The following is a 20584-nucleotide window of genomic DNA, read 5'->3' as shown; positions in this document are numbered from 1 at the left end:
ATTTCAGTTATAAGCAAGGGCTCAGTTTCCGGTTTTGCCCCCGCCGCAGAATAAGATAATAATCTAATAAGTAATAACCGACCGCAACAAGTGGCAAAGAATTTGATGATTGACATTCGAGACTCAAGTTCGAATCCTAATTGATTCACATTTTCAGCTAAATTTATTTTTAAATTAAATAAACGAAACGAGTAGCGTGCTACCTATCTCTCTAAAAAAAAAAATTTTCACAAATAATAAAGGGCGAAGAGAAATTTACTACTCTTTTGAGAAATAAAAAATATATACATATACAATAATTGCAACTTGTGAGCTTACTAAGCCTACAAAGGCCACAAAACATATTACCTAATCCTTTCTTATTAATCCTATATTTCACTTGACCCATCACGACTAATCATTAACAACGTATAAAGTGGTAGGAGATTCTCTACTCCACTAGCAAAAGAAGATGATGCAGTGACATGTAATTCTTTGGAAAGGGGTTCGTTTTCCCATGAAATTAAAGTGAGCATGCCTTGGTATTTGTAATATGAATTACATTTTTTTTTTTTTTTTTTTGACCTTTTTGCATAAAAAATTCACTTATTTTGGACTTTTGTAAAATCGGGTCACTTTTTTCGTTTTTGCAGATTCGGTCCGTTTTTTTAGTAAACTGACCAAAATACCCTTATTACTTTTTCTCTTTCCTCTTTCTCTCCACTCTTCGTTTCTTCCGTTATTATTTTTTTTTTTCGTTCTTTTCGACCCGCCGCCGAGCCCGCTCCTCCGTCCGAAGTCCGAACGCCTCTCTCCGTCTCCCCCGCCGCGCCGCATACGACCCGATCCGCCACGCGTCGTTTCGCCTCCTCTTCTCTCCGTCCTCTTTTCTTCTCCTCCTCAAGCGCCTCTCCTCACCTCCTCGTCGCCCTCACTCAAGCCCCCGTGAAGCCCTGCGCCTCCTCCTCCCGCCTCCAGCAGGCGAACGCTGCCGCCCGCGTCGTCACTGAAGTTCAGGGGCGGAGCAAGCTCCTCGTCAAGACTCAAGTCGATGGAGTCGCCCCGATCGTCTCCCCTCTTCACGCGAAGTGCCCCCCCGCCGCCGAGCCTCCTCCTCTCTCTCCATATAGACGCCGGCCACTTCGCCGAGCTCCAACCCCCCACCGTTGTCTCCGTCGCCGTCGCGGTCGCCGAGCCACGTCCCGCCCTTCCAAAGACGCACTCGTCACCGTCGTCTCCTACAATCGCCCTTACTGCCCTTGCTGACCCTCGTCACCGGTCCCGACCTGTCGTCTCCTCGGTCCATCACCCGTCGTCTCCGTCGCCGTCGCCAAGCCCACGCCCCTTTAATGATGTATGGTGGCACCATCTGCACCATACACAGTAATGAGCAGCCCATTACTCCATTAAGGTATATGCAATGGTCACCATTACACATAAGAGAAGAATGAAAGCACCTGTGCAGCGCGCTATTCCCTGCCGCCGCGGCGTCGTTGCACGGCCCCGGCCGCCGGGACCCCGGCCCGCACCGCGCTGCGCCACGTCCCCCACTCAGGACACCCTAGCGTATCAGCGGCCTCCCCAGCCGCCGCCCAACTCCTCCAACGCGCGCGCCCGCGCCGTATTCTGGGCTTGACTCGCGCCGCGAACTGCCAAATCAGCAGCTGGAAGGTCGGCCGCCTTTGAATCATGGCCGAGTGCAGCAGGGCGACCCGGACGCGTCGACCACGCGGCGGTGGCCGCCAATAGGGTTGCTCCACTCCAGCCGCGCCGGCGTAGAGAACTCTGCTAGCCTCTTCCTCGCCGCGCGGCGACAGCTGGAGACGACTGGCGCGGCGGACGAGGGGTCCGGCGGACGAAGACACCGGTGAACGACTGCCATGGGGCCGCCGCGCCATGGCCGTTGGCTAGCGAGAGACGTTAGACGACGGTGGGGGTGGGCTCGGCGGCGGCGGCGGGGGAGAGGAGGAGGGGTCGCGGGCGGTGGAGAGGAGGGTGAGGAGGGAAGCAACGGTGAAGAAGGAGGGTGAGGAGGGAGGCGACGGTCCATCCGCCTCTTTTTTTTCGGCGAGAAAAAAAAAAGAACGACAGAAATGAAGAGGAGAGAGAAAGAAGAAAGCGAAAAAGTAATAAGGATATTTTGGTCAGTTCGCTGAAAAAGTGGACCGAATTTGCAAAAACGAAAAAGATGGCCCGATTTTACAAAAGTTTAAAATAAGTAAATTTTTTATGCAAATTGGCCTTTCTTTTTTTTTTTTACTCACTCTCACACACTCTCTCTCTCTCTCTCTCTCTCTCTCATGATGAAACTAGGGTTAGGAGAGAGGGCACATAATAAATGGTGTAATGATAGATGGGAATAAAGAGTGACAACTCTGACATGATGAGAACCAAAGGAGGGAACTGTTCTCCATATCATGCTTCGTACTCCCATATCATATCATAACCTGGGCATATTTACTTGCACCAGGTGCATTATGCGCGCGTGATGAGACCAGCGTATTATCTCCTATAATTTCATCAAATCTAATAAAAAATGATAATTATTTTTTAAGAACTCGAGATGTTAGACAATAATATTTTATACTTTATATTCAATAATTCACCTTACGGCAAGATTTGAGATCATTTTTGGTTGAAATGTAATGTTAGAAAGTATAAAAAATTATTATTATTTTTTAAAAGTTTAATAATTAGATTATAGTGATAACTCAATTCTTATGTTATATTTAGCACTATCTTCTAGTAACAATTTAATAAGAAGTTCTGCAATAGTTTATAAAAGCGGATTAGTTCGATATATTAAAATCGGGAGTCATTTCTATAAAGGGGTTTGCACTCCAAAGAAGAGCCATAACTCGTGCTTTTTGGCATAATAAAAAGGAAAAACTTCAAAAGCCCTTCACGTGGTTTCGTAGTTTTTCACTTTGCCCCCCCGTGGTTTAAAATATATCAATTTGCCCCTTCTGTGGTTTCTTTTTTCTCTTTTTCTTAACAATTTTATTATTTATTTTTTCTTAAATCAGTGATAAAGTTAAAATTAAAGAGTACTAAAGTGAATATTTGATAAATCTAGATGGTATTTGAAGTTTTTTGTATATAATTGAATGAAATATTAACGAAAAAGCTACCAAAAAGATAAAAACGAAATCACAGGGGGGCAATTTGATACATTTTAAACCACATGAGGGCAAAGTGAGAAACTATGAAACCTTTTTTGAAGTTTTTCCTAATAAAAACTCGGTTTCCGCCAAAAAGACTGTGGTGCACAGGAGCTTTGATGCACCAGGTACATGGTTGTCGTCTCTCTTTTAAGTGTCAGGGCGTTGCTTTAAATTTCGTGGGCCAAAATTGGGCCGTCCCTTCAAACCCTACGGGCCAAGCCTGATAAGTTGTATGTAAAGTTTTGACTAATCTATAAATGATTCGGCCCAACCCAGAGTCGAACATATCCTTGGGCCGAGGCCCAAAAGTAAGTTGCTTTGATTTTTTTTTTTTTTTTTGTTTTTATTTTAAACTAGTAGACTCACTCACACAATCTGGCGCGAGATCTGTACATCTTAATGACTAATTATATCTTTCTAATTGTTGAAACTTATAGAATTAAACGCCCAGCATTAAATTCATGTTTGAACGCAGGGAAGACGAGGAGGATTATCCACAGTCCGTAGCAGATTCTCATGGCCTCATAATAGCCGCAAATCTTCTACGAGGAGGAGATTCGGCCTCTTACTATTTTGAGGCAACAAAGGACTACAAATTAGATCCAATATTAAATACCATATATCTTCACATTAAATACCAAATCCTATAAACTTCACCCACCTATTAATAACCTTCCCTTACGATCCTCTTCTTTCCTCTCCAGTTCACAAACCAAATATGTGCAAGAAAATTACACCTGTGTTTATTGCCCTTCTCCTCTTTGTCTCCCTCACCCAATCTTCTAGGATTGAACCAATGGAGCCACAAAAGAGCCCTTTCGAGGTGACATGTGTTCCTAATATTCATGAAAATTGTTAGTGTCCGTAATTCTACGAGTATATAGCTGATGCAGGTGTTCTTATTTTAATTTTTATTTATTTTTTAAGTTCATGCAGGGAATGGAGGGATGCGAAGGAGATGGAGAAGAGGAATGCCTGATGAGAAGAACTCTTACTGCCCACACTGACTACATTTATACTCAAGAGAAGAACAACTAGTTGGGGTTGGGGGTGTGTCAGGGTTTGAGGAGGACATTGCATGTTACGTTTAATTGGGTGTTCACTTTTGTTGCTGTTTGTGTTTTTCGTGTAGTGTTTATCCTCCTCATTTCTACGTAATAGAGGTTTCTTTTGATTTTGTGAATATGTAATTATGCTGATCATTAATATTAGAGTGCTGCTACTTCTGCAACACTTTTAGTGTTGTAATATGAACTCGTCTCATATTTTTTCTGTTCTTAACTAAAAACCAAAAGGATCGAGAAAATTCTTTTGGCTATAGGATTGGGGGTTAGAAGGATTAAACTCCCAAGATTGTAGACTTAGCGTTTCTCTTAATATTAGACTAATACACATGGTGTAGAAATTTGCTAGCATGCGTAGAAAAGAAAATTGTAAATAGAATAATTATGATAATTGAAAAGAACTAATAAATATCTAACCCGAAGGTCCAATGTTTAACCGGGCCAATATAAGCCCAATCTATTTTACACCAGATCGATCGAAAAATTAAAATTGGGCCCATAATTTGTAGACCCGGCCCAAACAGTCGACGTTTTCAGCTCAGGGCCCGTTAAAAGCCGAAAGAGAGCCCGCGCTTTCCCCTCCTCGTCTTTTTCTTCGGATGTCTCCTCCTTCCCCTCGCTCTCGCTCTCGCTCTCCACCAAACCCTAAACCCTCGAGCTCTCAATTCTCATACGCTCCACCTCCTAAAAGCCCTTCCTCTCTCTCTCTCTCTTTCTCCTCGTCTCTCCTCCAAACTCTTACACTAGATCGGTAGCGGCGGAGCTCGCGGCGTCCCGTGCCCTAAATCCACTAGCGCAAACAGAGGTACAATTGCTATCATGCTAATTACGATCTAACCATTTGATTACTGTTCCTCTTTGTGCTTTTGTAGAGCAAGTGTAGGTTACGTGCTTATTGCACGCCCTTAAATCAGAATATAGCTGTTAAGCTGTTAGAGAGAGAGAGAGGGAGAGAGCGTAAATTTATGGTTGATAATTCTTATATGTATCCCTCTATAGTTTTGCTCATCTATCCCTTCCAATTGACTACCATTAGTTGATCGCTAATTCCTCGCCATTATGAGTTAGCTGTTATGCCCTTGAAAAAATAAGTATTTTTTGGATGTGGATGAGAGATAGCGTAGAAGTATTTTAAATGATATTTTCTTTAAGAGTAGAATGGCCATTTGTTGAGAAAAAATCTGTTTTAAATGATCCACTAACGCAAATGGACACATTTGATTTTTTTTTTTTTTTTTAATATTTAGAGGAGAATATTCTATAGCAACTAACCTATGTATGTGGTGATGTTATGGTTCTTGAACCTAATACCTAATTTTTGTAGTCCTGATGATAATTGCATGAAACTATAGCGAGTAACCTTTCTGGTGATCATATGGATCTTACGCCTTTCAAGCTGGATATTGATGAGCTGCTTGATGAATTCTGTGAGGTAGTAGGCTATTTCCTTTGCTTTACAATTCTCCTGGGATCTGACCTATTTAATTTTTGTGCTGGGTCTGTAATGGTTCTATTGCAATAATTGCTAGGAAAAGTGCACTACGTTGGCGGATATGAAGAGAGTATGGCTGGCAAAAAAATTTTCCTACATTTATGAAGCTAAACCTACTTCCAACTCAGCCTTTTTCATGCAATCCCTCTATGCACATTCGATCGGTAAGCTGTGGGTTAAAGACGAGCATCAGCACTTTAATATGTTAAGAACAGTTAGAGAATGTGTAATTTCTGATGCTAGTACTGTTTCTTCTTTGCTGAAGCTAATTGCAATTGTTTTTCTTTATTTAGGTTATATGGCTTCTTTCGGTGCTTTATCACAGAGATTGGGTGGGCTCTATTGCCTCTACTGTCTTTATGAGACTCAACCGTGCAAGCCTTGTTTCAAGATTTATTTGTCTCTCGGTATAACTTCAACATACCATTTTCCTTGATCCATTATTGTTATTTTTTTTTCCCTTGTTAATGCATTTATATTTTAGTTCGTTCTTCAGATATGAGGGCTTCTACCAGTAGGTCAAATGTTACATAAAACCGTTCTTTAAACAGATGAGAAATTCTTGTGTTTCCTCTTTTTTTGCATTGTCTTATTTTGTTGTAACAGGGGAATTGAAGAGGCTCAAAGAACTGGTTATTGATGCGAAGGAAAATGGCATCGGTGTTGTGCCCGCTGTTGTCAAAAGGATGCTTGAGAAAACTATGTTTCTATTTGGCTTTGTTGATATACTTGGTTGCTCTGTGACTCAAAGGGTTGAGGAAATAGCCAAATTACAGAATAAGCGTGCACGGATTGCATTTGACAGGTATCTCACTAATGTTAGTTTTTGCTTGATGTTATGCATTAGCTCTCTAGTTTACATAATGAAGTGCATATGATATTATACTTGCACAACTTATTTAACTCTTGTTGTTCAACAGATTGTTTGCAAATTCTCAGATCGAGAGTTATCTGAACATGGACCTTGTAAGTTTTTCATTTGCTTTGAAGAGGGTCTCTCAGTCTAGTCATATTATTCACGTAGACATGGTTATTTAATATCTTGTTGGCATAAAACAGGGATAGGTTTTTAGTGATATTTGATTGTTGTAATTTGGGTAGCTATACTTATTGAATGTTCATAGATTTTGCATGCTACTGTTTCTATATGAGCTTTAAAATGCTACTATACGAAAGAAGATATTAGGATTTATTTTAGGAATGTGGAAGAGTATTTAGTAAAAGTGCCGAGTTGTGGTACCTGATAAGTAAAAGTCTATCAACATGATTTTTTCTTTTGCTGCAATCGTTATATATAACTTCAGAGTATTTTTCCTTTCTTTTAAATTTGAAGGGCTCTTGGCAGTCCAGTTGATTGCCAATTTGCCATGATCCTCAATTTTTAGGGAGCAGAATTAGAACTCAAAACACTCAAGAAAATGTCAACAGAATATGCAAGAGCGAAGGAGTTGGCTATGAAAGGTACTTCCTAAAACCCATATCACAAACGTGTGATATATTTCGGTGTTTCTACTGTTTTTCATAGTGTTATGACATGGTACCATCTAGTATGTTGATAGGCGATGCCTGCTAGTTTTTTCGAAAACAAGCCAAACTATATGTATTCTGTAGATGTTGCTTTGTGGGTTTACTTTGCACATTTGGTGACTCTCACAAACATATGTATGAATGTTACACCATTCATAGACAACACCTAATGGACGTCTATTTTTGTGCACCCCGTATAAACCAAATAATTAATCCTGCCTAAAGGATTCTTTTTATCTCTGTGGCTTGGCCTAATGTGGGCATAGGGTAAGTTACAATGTAGCTGAACTTATAGCTGTATTTGCTCCAGAATAATAACTGCTCTGTGTTTCTAAGACATCTAAAGGGTATTTTTTTTTTTTTTGGGTAAACTTCAAATACGTTGTTTCGCACTTTCTCAATTTAGTATCATGTGGTTTAAACTGTATCAAGTTAGTGTTCTATTGTTTCATTTTAATATTTTCGTCAGCTTTTTCGTTAATATTTTATTAAATTATATAAAAAAAAATTTTAGATACCGTACCTAAGTTTATCGAATATTCATTTAAATACCCTTTAATTTTAACTTTGTCACTAATTTAACGAAAAAAATTAGTAAAATCGATAAGAAAAAGATCAAAATAAAATCACAAGATACTAAATTGATACATTTTAAACCACAAGGTACTAAAATGAGAAAGTGTGAAACCATGGATGATATTTGAAGTTTTTTTTNTTTTTTTTTTTTTTTTCTCCTTGTCTTTTGGTGTTTATTATTGATTTGTGTTACGATGTTGTTCATACACATCTTGCTTGATGAAGGATAGCTTTAGCTGCCTAGTATTGTTACAGATTTCTCCTTTTGTACTGATGGATAAATGGGATGTGACGTTGCTGCTTCTGCCACTTCCACTAGGTTACTCAATTATCATTAAAATAGTGACGTGTTGATCGGAAAATAGCAACTGAGTCAAAGAATTAACCATATTTGCTGATAATATCTAATATGACACCCATGCATTGTATACTTTTCTTCTTGTTATGGTCCACTGCATTGTTTTTTAGTTGTTAATCACTGCTTTTTGTATTTTAGCAGTCATATAATTTCGTTGAATTTTTTTTCTGTAGAAATTCTATTGCCTATGCTCTGTCATTATGGTTGTTTTTTGCATAATCATTTTTTCCTTTTTCTGTCGATAGAGGCTAGCCCAGCAGCGGAGGTCGAGGATGTTCTACATATTAATGAAAACGAGAAAACGGCTTGTGACACAGTGGAGAGTATTGTGGAACAATGGGAGGCCCAGAAGGATGATTTCTACAAACAAACAGGAATCAGCCGTCACAACGAAATAGTACCAGCCGATGCGTTTAATGAGATTGAGCAGCTCCTAGAAGAATGAAAGAGTATTTAGCAATTCATTGATTTTCCTTTTCAATCTGAGATGAGCTATCACATTCTTAGTTCGGCGAACTGTACTATATCTTACCCCATATGAACTTGTCAGATGCTCGACGCATTCAACAGAGCTCCTACATCTGTTGAGCATCGGTGAGGTCTGACTCTCTTCTCTTTTGTACTGGTTCATCTAAGGGAGTATCTGTAATGCCGGAGCGGAAATTCGGTTGCTGTTTTGTTGAGCTCTACCAAATTAGGGCGGTAGTCCAACTTACAAAGTCTAGTTCACGGTTTGGGAGTTCAGCGTCGCTCTGCGCTCATATAACCGTGTACCCATTTACATTTCTTACTTTCTGCAACTTATTCTGACAACACCTGCAGCATATAGCGTGAGTGATATGGACGATCGAACAGACGCATTTGTAATAGGTCTAATCGCAGTTACTACCCCCTCTCTTCCCGTACGAACCGTCTCTCACGCAACCCCGGTTTGCTGCCATATGCCCAATTTCCCGCCCGCCAAATCTCATCTGCGCGTCCGTTCCCAAAACGCCCCCCCAAGAAACAAACCCCACGAAAAAAGAAAAAAGAAAAAAGAAAAAAGAAAAAGAAAGGTCCCTCTAGAAGGTGCGCGGAGGGAGGGTGTGGGAAGGGGGAAGCGAGATGGGGAAGCAGCGTCGGAGGTACTGGTTGTTGAAGACGGAGCCGTCAGAGTGGTCGTGGGAGGAGCAGGTGTCGTCGAGCGGCGGCGTGGCGGCGTGGGACGGCGTGCGCAACCGCCAGGCCGTCAAGCACATGATGTCGATGCGCGCCGGCGACCGCTGCTTCTTCTACCACTCCGGTCGCCGCCCCTCCGAGCGCCGCATCGTCGGCGTCGTCGAGGTCGCCAGGCCGTGGTACGCGGACGGGGCGGAGGGGGGCGCGGTGGACGTGCGCGCGGTGGGGGAGATGCGGCGCCCCGTGGAGCTCAGGGACATCAGGGAGAAGGCGGCGGGGGAGGCGAAGGAGATCATGAAGGGGTTCGCGCTGCTGCGGCAGCCGCGGCTCTCGGTGGTGCCCGTTCCGGACGACGTATGGGAGGTGCTGTGCGAGATGGCCGGCGGATTCGAAGAAGAGGCACCGGCACCCACGGCGGCGGAGGAATCCTCCGATGAAGAGGACGAAGCTTCCCCAGGGAAGGAAGGGGAATGAAAAGGTGCTTCCCCTTTTGCTTTGTTTTTTTTTTCGGTTCCTCCTCTTTTTTTTTTTTCTTTTTTCTTTTTTCTTTTTTTTTCCATTTTTCTGTCGAGAAAAAAAAGGATAAAAACCGTGAAACTGACTCTCTTTTTTTTNTATCCCGGCACAAATGATTTTGCCATAGCCGAAGTTCCTTGCGGTCTGTTGATTTTCCATATATATATATTTTTCTTCTTAATTTTGATGCATATCCACTAAATCTGAATGGCCTGTGAATTGTTGTTTGCAGGTTTGGATGCAGACGGAGTATAATACTAGAACTGGCATGAATTTTGGGAATCAGAAAGATGGATGAACTGTTTTGCGTTCTCTGTAACTCTTATCTAGGTTCTAGTTCAACTTTGGATAGTGCTGTGTAAATGTTTATGTGGACCATCCAGCAGTTTTTTTGTTTTGCAGCAAAAAAATGAAACTAGAACTGGAGAGCCTTCATTCAGAGCTTTTCTTGTTTCAACTTTGTTTGTATTACTACACACGAAATCAACAATAACAAACGTTTTAATTAATGATTCGTTGAAAGCATCATGGCAGGTGCTACGTGCGAACAGCACGCATGCATACGAAATAGATTCGGAAAACCTGATCTAATCTTAGATATTCGTTGAAGCAACAGTGCATAAGCAGCTTTTGAAACGGAAAAAAAAAAAAAAACAGACCATAGACAATGATAGCACTATATGCGTTTCTCCATCAGAAAAAGGAGACAGATATCAATCGTCAACCCATTTCGTGTAAAAATTTGTGAAAATACCAACAACGACTTGAGTAGATAATGAGCCCACATATTACATTTGGCTCACTGATCCTAAGAATGATACCAAAACAGTAAAACAAATGTAAACAGTAAAACAAATGTCGTAAAATCCAAAACAGAGGAATCCTTCGTTGCTAAGAAGTGAAATCTGCACAAAAGGGGTTTCGCGAAGTGCCAAACTACACCTTTAAAGCAGCATATTAGTATGCTTGGAAATCATGATACTGATCATCTAATTCAAGTTATAGCCATCACCAGTATTGGAATACCGTATCAGAATTTTACTAATTGATTGAAATACTGTAGCCAAAACTACTGCACAGAATAATGGATTAGATAACGGTGGTCATGGGCATCCCATGCAAATTTCAATCCACTTCTAACTAAATCACTAATAAAGACCAGAGGAGAACACACTGAGTTGATATTTCTCCTGCAAAACTCATCATCTAGAAACTACTTCAGGTGAAAATAGAATTGCATTGTAAGAGACATAGTTTCATTCCTAACTCATGTAAGAAATTGCCTAAGACTTGAAATGTTACGTCGTCAAGACTAGTCTTTTTCTTCTCAGGCTAGCTAATGGAAGTCTTTTACCTGAACACAGTCGCGTCTGCTAACATTGTGGAGATATTACTGCCATTAGTATTTCTCATGCAACTAGCAATTGCGCAAGAAATGAAACTACTACTTTAAACAGTCATTTGAGAGTTTGAACTGTAAGCAACATGCATACAACTTAGTAGTATTGTTCGTCCACGTGTGCATGGCACAAAAATGTTCCTAAAAGGTCATGGAAAGAGGTATCTCTATTTCTGTTATACATACTAGGATACATGAACTTACTATTTCATCTCCCCATATCTTTATGCTGTTAACAAATCTCACCTTAAATAACATTTTGAATAAGGCAGTCATCACAGAATACATTTCCAGAATCCACCTCCACCTAGATCAAGGAGAATAAAAATGAAGACTAACAAAAAGCATAATATCTAAACTTGTTTTATCGAGTATAACAATTATAACAGTCCCTCTAAGCCTTGTTATGAGTTAATATTGGACGTACTAAACTACACTAAAATGATCAGCGCTGCGTTGCAGCCCAGGGGGCTGCAGAGTTTTTATATAGAATATGACCATTGTTCTACAAAAATCAAGGAAGAAAAAGTTGTGGTTCTTCGCAAACATAATGTGGGTGACCTTATCACACTGCTATCTGCTTTCTTGAGATTGTTTGGACTAGCGTCCCTTCAAATAACAACCTGCTAATTGTTGCTTTATTGTCAAGTATGAGATAGGTCATTTTAGTGGCCAAATTTTACTGCCAATAACCATGGTAACAAAGGAAGCCACAAGAAATGCAGCAACTAACATATGTAACAAAGTGAACTAACAAAAGAATATAAGGCAAGAAGTAATAATTAGCAAAATTAATATGAAAATACGCAGCCAGATCAAGTTTACTAACACTTCTCCAAGTATATTATTCACACATCATACTTCATCATTAGTCCTTGGCGCAAAATGAAATCACCAATCTCCCTACAACCAAAGTGCTTGCTTCAAGGCATAAAAAACTTGATTAAACGGTTGAGATTGCTCCTCATATACAAGTATTAACAGTATCTCCACCCTTACCCTGCTTTTATCATACCTTTTTTGTTTACAGCATCTTGTTCAATGAATTTAGGTTTTCTATATCCTTTAGACTTTGCAAAAATTTAGAAAAATCAAATGCGTCAAAAGTAGGAATTCTCACCTGATTAGAGGGTTCCATTTGAGGACTTGATTTCAAGCCCATGGATTCAATTTCCACCGACAACTTACGCCGGCGTCAAAACCTTCGTCCTAGTGAATACTCGCATGCACAACGTAATGCATATCGTAGCAACAAGCATAGATTTGGCACTAATATACCTCACCACCTCCAAAACCCTCCCAATCACCTCCTCGTGAACAGCATTTACGCCCCTCCTCGCGCCATCTAAAATCTTCCACAACATGAATTCCAGAAAAGACCTGACTGTCTCGAAAGTGATCCTCCCCGTGACATCAAGAACAAACTTCCGGTTGCTCGGCACAGCCAATGTCGATGAAACAGTATCAACCCACCCACCACCGCTCTTACTGCTCTGATCTGATGATATCCTATCATGTGAGCCCTTCGATTCCTCTTCCATATCATTTGTTTCACCTCTTCTTTGGGAGGTCGCGTTCGGCACGGTGACCACATGGTGGGACGTCTTGACTAGGGTTTCTACGGCGCCGTTGCACACAGTAACTAGCATGTCCTTCATCTTCGACTCGTGCTTAGGGTTTGTGAGGCCGGCGAATAACTCTTGATAGGTGTTGATGTCCATGGTCTTGTCCAGGTAGACCGCCACAGCGGTGCTCACGAATATCTGGATGCAATTGCCGATCATCTCCTTGCACTTATCGCCGCAGATCACCTCTATCCACCTAGAAACATCCGGAGAATACGAAGAGGAGCTACCGCCCCCACCCTCCGATCCATTCCGGCCACTACGGAGGCGAAGCCCGATCCGGCGGTGGAGAAGAGCTTATCGAGAAGCTTATCGGAGAAGCTGGAGCGAGACGCCGATTCAGAGCCGCCGAGTTCTTCGATTTCTCCCCCAAAGCCATAGCTGGAGCCGTACCCGCGGACGATACCAACAGTTAGGGCTTCGGAAACCCTAGAAAGCGACCCGACGAACTCCTCGGACCTCGCGAGCTTGGCGATCTGCCTCAGGCTGGCGGGGACCTCGTCGGCATCGGAGCGGAGGAAGGAGTTGACGTCGGCGGAGACGAGGGCCGCCGCGTCGGCGGAGGACGCGGCGGCGTCGGCGACGGCCGCTAGGGTTCCGGCGAGCCTGGCAATTCCACGGCGGCTGCGGGCGACGGAGGGGTGGTGGTAGATCCTGTAGGCGCCGTACCCCGCGGCGGAGGCGGCGGCGAGGAGGAGGAGCCACCGCCTATGTCGACGGGAGAGCGCGACGAAGCGGTCCATTGGAGGATGGGCTAGGGTTTCTCGAGGAAGACGAAGAAGAGAGGGGGGAGCACGCAATAAGGGGAAGAGGCTCTGAACCGTTAGATGGAGATTATTTGGTTTGTATTTATTTTTCAAAAAAAATAAAATAAATGCCAGGAATATTAAGGGGCGGTGGGCCCCGACGGTACGTGGTGGTGGAGGAGGAGGAGGAGGGTGCGAAGGGGCGGAGACCAGTTCCCGCGAAGACGACAGGGGTAGGGGCATTTTCGGTATTTAAAAATTACGCTTCGTTTGGTTCAGTTATAAATAAGAACTAGCTATTACAGAGATAGATACAAGCATGAGAATAAGAAAAATAACATTTGGATAAAAATTAGATTACTTTCGGAAATAAAAAAAATAGCATGGGTGGTTATATATAAAAAATGAAGGTGTCAGTGGAGATAGTTATACCAGCTTATTTCATTCGAGAATTCGAATAAAAAATTTATGTTTAGGTATAAAAGAGATAAGGGGTTATCTCTTCTCTTATCCTCCATCCAAATGGGGCCCTTGTATATCCTCTTTATATCCTCTTAAACATTCATAAATATTTAAATTATTTTCAGTAATAAAATTAATACGGCAGATAGATAATGACGGATATATAAATATATTGCTCTTAATTTATTTATTTTTTTAAAATATGCATGTAGGCCGTTAAAACTATAATTTAAAAATGAATAGATTCTAACATTATAGTTTTTACTCTAAATTGAAAATTAATGACTTCTGATAGGCTTGAAAAATTGGTCTGTGTTTCCTCCCTCATTTATCTTCCTCCAACTACCAACCATTAATGATAAAAAAACAAAAAGAAAACAAGTTGGTATATAGATTCTAAAGTGTTCTTACTATTTTTGTTGAACGAAAAAAAGTTGCAGTATCAATTGTCTATAATTTTAAAATTTTAGTTTTTATTTATCTTTTTGTTTTGGTTGTCTTCAATATTTTTCGAAATTGCGTTGCCTTAACCCTTGTAGCTAAATTCATCTACTAAATGAATGAAGCGGGTAGCATACTACTTTTCTCTTTAAAAAAATAATAATAATAATAAGTTGCAGTTGCCTATATATTGCACGAGAGAAATTAAAATAAGTACCGAAACAAGTAGTAGATTTATAGGATGAGTTTTCGCAGTTGGCTTCTTGTCGAAAAGAAGAGGAGAGAATAGTAAGTGGTAACTAGCACTAGCAGATTTCAGAAAATTGCGAGTGTTGAGTACAGGGTTTAAGGTGGAGGACTCCAAATGGTGATCTATTAAAAGGTTTTTCGGAATACTACTTTTCTGGAACCTGATTACCCCACTTGTTGGCGAAAGGAGTTTGCCTATATTGATTGATTATTGGAGACATATTTCTAAAAAAAATTGTTTGATAAGTTGATGAGGACATTATATATGTGGCTAAGCCTAAAACATGAAATGAATATCTGGACCTCGCCAAACTTGATCGATCTTATGGGCGGAATATGTCCCGTTATTCAACAAACATTAAAATCGCGTCGTGCGTAGAAAAATCGTGTGTACGAGTTGTAGACGATGTAGCTCGACAATAAATGTTGCCAGCATGAATGGTCGACGATCGACTCAAATGAACCAAATGGCGACCATAGTGTCAACATGAATAAGCAGGGCACAATAAATGTGGGGCTTAATAAATCGCAGGTGTGGACCATGAGCTTGTGTTCCTCTTCTTTAGTTCTGTGTCCTCTTCTCTAATGGTTCAATTGGGGTTGAACCATTATTTTTCAATGGCCAGGTTTTCAATTAGCCCAGTTGAACTAGCCGGTTCGATCCGATTCTCTTAACATTGCTCTTCTCACTTGAAACTCCTAGTTAAGATGGGAACGGAATAGAGTGATAGATATAGGTTGAGGACTTGGTTGTCAATGGATAACGCTTTGTAATAAGATACAATTAAAGGAGAGAATAAAGTTGGTTGGGCCCGTCTCTTTTGACTCTAAATATGAAATGCTCGAATACATTTGGGGAAGGAGACATGTGGGGGACAAAGTCTAGCTAAGAGGAATATCAAAAAACAATTAATTGCCTTTTTTTTTAATGGCTTTTAATTGCTCCTTGATCATGCTCAAAAATTTGAGTGTCCATTGATTAAAATGGATTTGCCTTTTAATGGATGGCCCCATTAAACAGTGCACATCATTCCGACATATTGGACTTGCGGAAAATTTATACCCAATAGAAGATAGAAAAAATCCTTATATTTTAAACTTACAGAATAAATATGATTTATGAGGACCAACTCTTATATTTTATTATCTACCCAACGGCTATTGTATTAGGACACATTCTAGAAGTAATTTTACAAATTAATTAGTACGATCTCTTGGTCTTGTACTCGCCAAAAAAAAAAAAAAAAAAAAAAAAAGGACGCATGCCTTCATCATAGTAAAATTTGACTACTGATCCAGTTGGATCAAACAGTAACTCCACTCCAGTTCTGAAGCATGCCATTATATATATATATATATATATATATATATATATATATATATGAACACGTAATAGCTGATCATGTGGTAAGATTTTATTAGTTCCTTTTAGTTTAAACACTAACCACCTCTAAATAGTGCATAGTATAAAGTAAGAGCACTCATAAGAATATCCTTTTCCATAGTCCTCATCGCACTTATTTTCAACTTTGGCTTTGGCAAAAATTATGCTTTTGATAACCAAAACGACGTGCCCCCGCACCACCACAGTACTAGCTAGCACCTAAGCTTTCGACAGTACCGATCGTCGATCTACATGCGTGACCACAAATCCACCTTCAAAATCGTTGCATAATAATCCTCATATCTAACTAGGTGGTAATAGTTACAGCAACTGTACTATACTTGGTGCAATTTATAAGGGTGCGGATTAAATGATATGAGTGCAAGTCTCGCGTAAAATTCAAAGGATAGAGAGCTTAAAAAATTGAATGGTGTGTACTCTTTGGTTGCAAATAAAATTTGAACTGTTCTACTTAATGGAGGGTCGTTATATCCAATTCCTTTTAAGAGTCACTACTAATGCAGTTGTCATAAAACCATTTTGTTGTTTAGTAGCTTATGTTTTCACGATAATTATTTAATCAGCATTAATAAGTCGTGCCCTAGCTAATTATCAAATAATTAGTTTTTACTGGTCCTTTATCCTCACCTGTTTAGAGTTGAAAATTATCGTTGTATACATCTAGAAGATTTGATGTAGAGCAGCTAAAAGATGAACAACACATATAGATACCGATTTTAGCTCCACGTTCGAAAAAAAAACATCTATGGAACCAACGTATATAACGTATGTATACTGCAATGACCTGTGTCCGCGACCAACTTTAATGCGCGCAATTCCAAGTTTATTAATAAGTAAAATAAAATAAAATTATATTTTCAATTCTGTGCAAAATTTTCGTGGTAAATAATAATTATTCTTTTATTAATTTATTTTAAATGATGGTACTTGCTTAGCACATAATGAGTATTTTTACCGAGTAGTTTTTTTGTACTCGGCACCTACACCACGTCCGAAATTAATTAGAAAATGTTCTCTAACCATTCTAAATACTGAGAAATGTGAGATAAGCAAAAATTTAGAATTCGTTTGAAATTATGAAGAGATTACATTACGTGTAGTGAGAAAATACGTTAAAAAATATTTTGTTTATTTTTGTAAGTAATATTGCGTTTTGCATATCACGATAAATAAATTACTGTATTTTTCGTTCTACCAAAAAATATAAAAATATATTCGTATATATATATATATATATTTATATAATTTTATTTTATTTAATGGTATTAAATGAATTTCAGAGACCTCATCAATGTTACAACTATTGGGAATTTTTTTTTTTTACTAGTCCCAAACGCGCTCCGCGCAGAAGCACCGCGTCATAATTACAGCCGACCTGCCCAGTGGCAGTGCTCCAACCGTCCTCCCAAGACCCCCACCCCACCCCCTTTAATGCTTCTCTTTTCCCCCTTCTTTACTTAACCATCTCCATCTCTCTCTCTCTCCTCCTCCTCATCCAAACCTACTTAGAAGTTAGAACTATCCCTTTCACTTTTCACCACCCTAGCCATGAAGAGCGCCACCGCCATACTCCTCCTCCTCCTCCTCTCCGCCGCCGCCGCCGCAGCCGTGGCACGAGGCTTAGACGCCGAGTTCAAGTCCTCCAAGGGCGCCGGCGCCGGCGCCGGCGCCGGAACGGGGGGGATACCGGGGCTGGGCTCCGGCGGGGGCGGGGGCGGGGGCGGGTTCAACATGCCGGGCTACGGCAGTGGTTACGGCGGTCCAGGAGGCGGGTACGCGCGCGGCGGCGTGGTGCGGCCCTCGGTGGTGTGCTCGGAGCGCGGGCCCTGCTACAAGAAGCGCCTCACCTGCCCCGCCAAGTGCTTCTCCTCCTACAGCCGCTCCGGCAAGAACTACGGCTCCGGCGGCGGCGGCGGCGGCTGCACCATCGACTGCAAGAAGCGCTGCGTCGCCTACTGCTGATCCCTTTTCCTCCGCGCACCCCCTCGACCCTATATATGTACCCCCTACGTACTCTGTAGTACGCTTTTTGAGCGTAGGTATACGTATGATGATGGTGTAGTCTTTGCGCTTCGGTTTTAAGGAGATCGAGTACTTAAGGAGCTGTTATGTGTATGACTATTATTATTACTATGATTATTATTATTATTATTATTATTATTATTACTATGTATGCTGTGCGTGTGTGTGTGGATGAATGAATAAAGAGGCCAACTTTATCATTGTGTGGTGTGACAGAGAGATCTATATATATATATATATATATATATATGGACTTGTATTCGAAGATTTTGTTAGGTGTTCAACCGATCTCTGGTGTAATTTTTATGTTTTATTAGTTAAGAAACTATCGAACAAAAATTTATGGGTTTTATTCGAATAATCACAAAGATGTTTAAAAAATTCTTAAAAAGATGAAAAACTGGGGATGTAGCTCAAATGGTAGAGCGCCCGCTTTGCATGCGGGAGGTACAGGGTTCGATCCCCTGCATCTCCAATTTTTTAAAATTTTTCATGTTATGAAACTTATGATGAAAAATATATGGTGTTATCTTAAACCTTTTTTTGCTTTGCAGGGCAACGGCCCAGTTCCAAGTGTTTGGGACTCTCAAGGCCTGATTTCAAGAGGCCCAGTTCTACGGCCCGTTGCAGCCTCTTATATGACTAAATAAAGGATAAAAAAGTAGCAGTGGGAATGTGCATGGAATTAGTTTGATTTGTTGGCAATAAGCATTCAAACAAACAAATAGAATTCAGGGACCAGATTATATGACATTGTGATCTTAGATTGCTATTGATTTTGGCTTTTATTGCCTTAAATTAATCACAAACGCACAACCACTTTGCCCACCATGAAGCATGATAAAAAAGGTACGTTCACTTTGTGAATCTGAGAATCGAAAAGCTCTTCTCCTCAGTCAAACCCTCGTGAAAAAAGAAAGAAAAATAAATAAAGAATAACTCTTCTTCTCCCTTGTCTTCGTATTCTTTTGATAAAATACCGCATACCACAACTGGTGGGGGTCTCATTTTCTGGGAGAGAGAGAAATTTAATTAAAGAGAAAAGTAAACTAATCCATAAACTCATTTTAATTAGCTTCTTCAATGTTTGTTCCCACTCCTTAATTAGTAAATAATGTAGTGAGGAATTTTGGTTCTTTCTTAAGTTCAAAGTCTTAACTAGTAAATTATATTTAACGGCACTGACAAATGAAGCAAAAAAAAAAAAAGAAGTAAGAACTCGATATTTTTTGAAGTACTAAAACTCGACTCATTTGTACTCATATACTATTTTTTATAAATTTGTTATGTAGTTGTGTTTCATTTATTATTGAGTATGAGCTCTACCTCAAACGGGCTCAAGTTTCTTACATATTTTTCTTTTTTTATTTGAATCAAATCGAAATTTTTTTTTTTTTGCTTGAATTGAACAGGATCACACTTGCTGTATTGAGCCAAACTAGCCAAACTGCTTGAGATGTTTTTATTTTTCTTTACCTATACATTATTTTTTATAAATTTGTCATGTAGCAGTATTTTTTTTATTATTGAGTGTGGACTCCATTCCGAACCTGCTCAAGTCCTTTTATATTTCACTCTTTCTTTGCTTGAGCCAAAGTGGATTGTTTTTTTTTTTTTTTTGCTTGAATCAAAGCTATAGCTTCTTATGCCGCCTTATGCATTTAGTGAACATGTAATATTTTTATTTGTTTTTAAACTATTGAGTTTTGACGCGTAGACTCTCTATACATTTGAATTAATTTATAATCAATTAAATATGAAATTTATAACATTCTTATATATTTATTTAAAAATTTAATATATATATATATATATATATATATAATCTCAACTCAATCTTATGATAGTCGTTTGCCCGAGGCAACGGTAGGTAAATAAAAGCTACTACCTCGAAAGTTTAGCTGCTAGCCGTGGCAACTTATACTAGATACGGTGAACTTCACAAATCTTTAGTTTAAAGTTTAGAAAAGCTGTAGTAAACGGATTACTAATTTCTCAAAGTTTTAAACATTATAATTACCAGCTATACTCGGCAAAAGAGCAAATTGCCGCATTTCTATAGATTTAGTTAACTTAAAAACAATCTTTTAAAAAATTTGATAAATTTTGTTCTATATATGAGAACTAGAACTAATGTTTTGAGAATAGTAGTAAAAAATTTCTTATAAGTAAAAGTCGGCAAGTAAAAACGCAGGTGAACTACTTATTCTCTTATTATATTTTTTACATATTTTAAACTAAAGATTTGTGAAGCTCACCATATCTAGTACAAGTTGCTACGGCTAGTAGTTAAACCTCCGAGGTAGTAGCTTTTATTTAAACACCGTTGCCTCAGGCAAACGATGGCTATCATAAGATCGAGTTGAGTTATATATATATATAATTATTTTATATAAAAAAT

General features: G+C 39.9%; 4 protein-coding genes, 1 long non-coding RNA gene and 1 other non-coding gene across 9 annotated transcripts; 5 read left to right on the top strand and 1 right to left on the bottom strand.

Moving 5' to 3' along the window:
• LOC109713308 lies at positions 3706 to 4391 on the top strand. Its single transcript, XR_002217074.1, has 2 exons — positions 3706 to 3966; positions 4080 to 4391. It is a non-coding gene; the product is annotated as an uncharacterized LOC109713308 (long non-coding RNA).
• Positions 4793 to 8837, top strand: LOC109712655 (snRNA-activating protein complex subunit 1). Of its 3 annotated transcripts, none has more exons than XM_020236359.1 (8): positions 4793 to 5012; positions 5560 to 5639; positions 5737 to 5863; positions 5993 to 6106; positions 6306 to 6504; positions 6620 to 6665; positions 7085 to 7160; positions 8406 to 8837. In XM_020236359.1, the coding sequence occupies exons 2-8, from the start codon at positions 5583 to 5585 to the stop codon at positions 8603 to 8605; spliced, it is 819 nt and encodes a 272-aa protein (XP_020091948.1). In that variant the 5' UTR covers positions 4793 to 5012; positions 5560 to 5582; the 3' UTR covers positions 8606 to 8837. The 3 variants fall into 3 exon arrangements, with proteins under 3 accessions (XP_020091948.1, XP_020091947.1, XP_020091946.1); XM_020236358.1 differs by having other exon boundaries at positions 5540 to 5639; XM_020236357.1 differs by having other exon boundaries at positions 5532 to 5639.
• LOC109712656 (thymocyte nuclear protein 1) lies at positions 9032 to 10343 on the top strand. 2 transcript variants are annotated; one of them, XM_020236360.1, is made up of 2 exons: positions 9032 to 9798; positions 10068 to 10343. In XM_020236360.1, exon 1 carries the CDS (start codon positions 9265 to 9267, stop codon positions 9790 to 9792), a length of 528 nt encoding a protein of 175 aa, XP_020091949.1. In that variant the 5' UTR covers positions 9032 to 9264; the 3' UTR covers positions 9793 to 9798; positions 10068 to 10343. The 2 variants fall into 2 exon arrangements, with proteins under 2 accessions (XP_020091949.1, XP_020091950.1); XM_020236361.1 differs by lacking the exon at positions 10068 to 10343 and adding an exon at positions 9962 to 10036 and having other exon boundaries at positions 9032 to 9796.
• LOC109712654 (protein PHLOEM PROTEIN 2-LIKE A10-like) lies at positions 10503 to 13730 on the bottom strand. Its single transcript, XM_020236356.1, is given in 3 exon segments — positions 10503 to 10776; positions 12354 to 13106; positions 13109 to 13730. Coding segments are annotated over 2 exon segments (1182 nt in total). The 5' UTR covers positions 13602 to 13730; the 3' UTR covers positions 10503 to 10776; positions 12354 to 12417.
• Positions 17529 to 18388, top strand: LOC109713051 (putative glycine-rich cell wall structural protein 1). Its single transcript, XM_020237003.1, has one exon. The coding sequence runs from the start codon at positions 17710 to 17712 to the stop codon at positions 18121 to 18123; it is 414 nt and encodes a 137-aa protein (XP_020092592.1). The 5' UTR covers positions 17529 to 17709; the 3' UTR covers positions 18124 to 18388.
• Positions 18586 to 18658, top strand: TRNAA-UGC. The gene has a single exon. It is a non-coding gene; the product is annotated as a tRNA-Ala (tRNA).

Source organism: Ananas comosus, linkage group 7 (assembly GCF_001540865.1).
Source record: "Ananas comosus cultivar F153 linkage group 7, ASM154086v1, whole genome shotgun sequence".
Classification (NCBI taxonomy): Eukaryota; Viridiplantae; Streptophyta; class Magnoliopsida; order Poales; family Bromeliaceae; genus Ananas; species Ananas comosus.
Note: the sequence above shows the minus strand (reverse complement) of the source record. Positions and strands in the feature narration are given on the sequence as shown.

What these genes read in the sequence shown, in the direction of transcription:
- LOC109712655 (XM_020236359.1), top strand. Translation starts at nt 5,583, where the DNA reads ATGGATCTTACGCCTTTCAAGCTGGATATTGATGAGCTGCTTGATGAA. An exon ending in TGCTTGATGAATTCTGTGAG is followed by an intron (nt 5,640 to 5,736) that starts GTAGTAGGCTAT and finishes AATAATTGCTAG; the next exon opens with GAAAAGTGCACTACGTTGGC. An exon ending in GCACGGATTGCATTTGACAG is followed by an intron (nt 6,505 to 6,619) that starts GTATCTCACTAA and finishes GTTGTTCAACAG; the next exon opens with ATTGTTTGCAAATTCTCAGA.
- LOC109712656 (XM_020236360.1), top strand. Translation starts at nt 9,265, where the DNA reads ATGGGGAAGCAGCGTCGGAGGTACTGGTTGTTGAAGACGGAGCCGTCA.
- LOC109713051 (XM_020237003.1), top strand. Translation starts at nt 17,710, where the DNA reads ATGAAGAGCGCCACCGCCATACTCCTCCTCCTCCTCCTCTCCGCCGCC.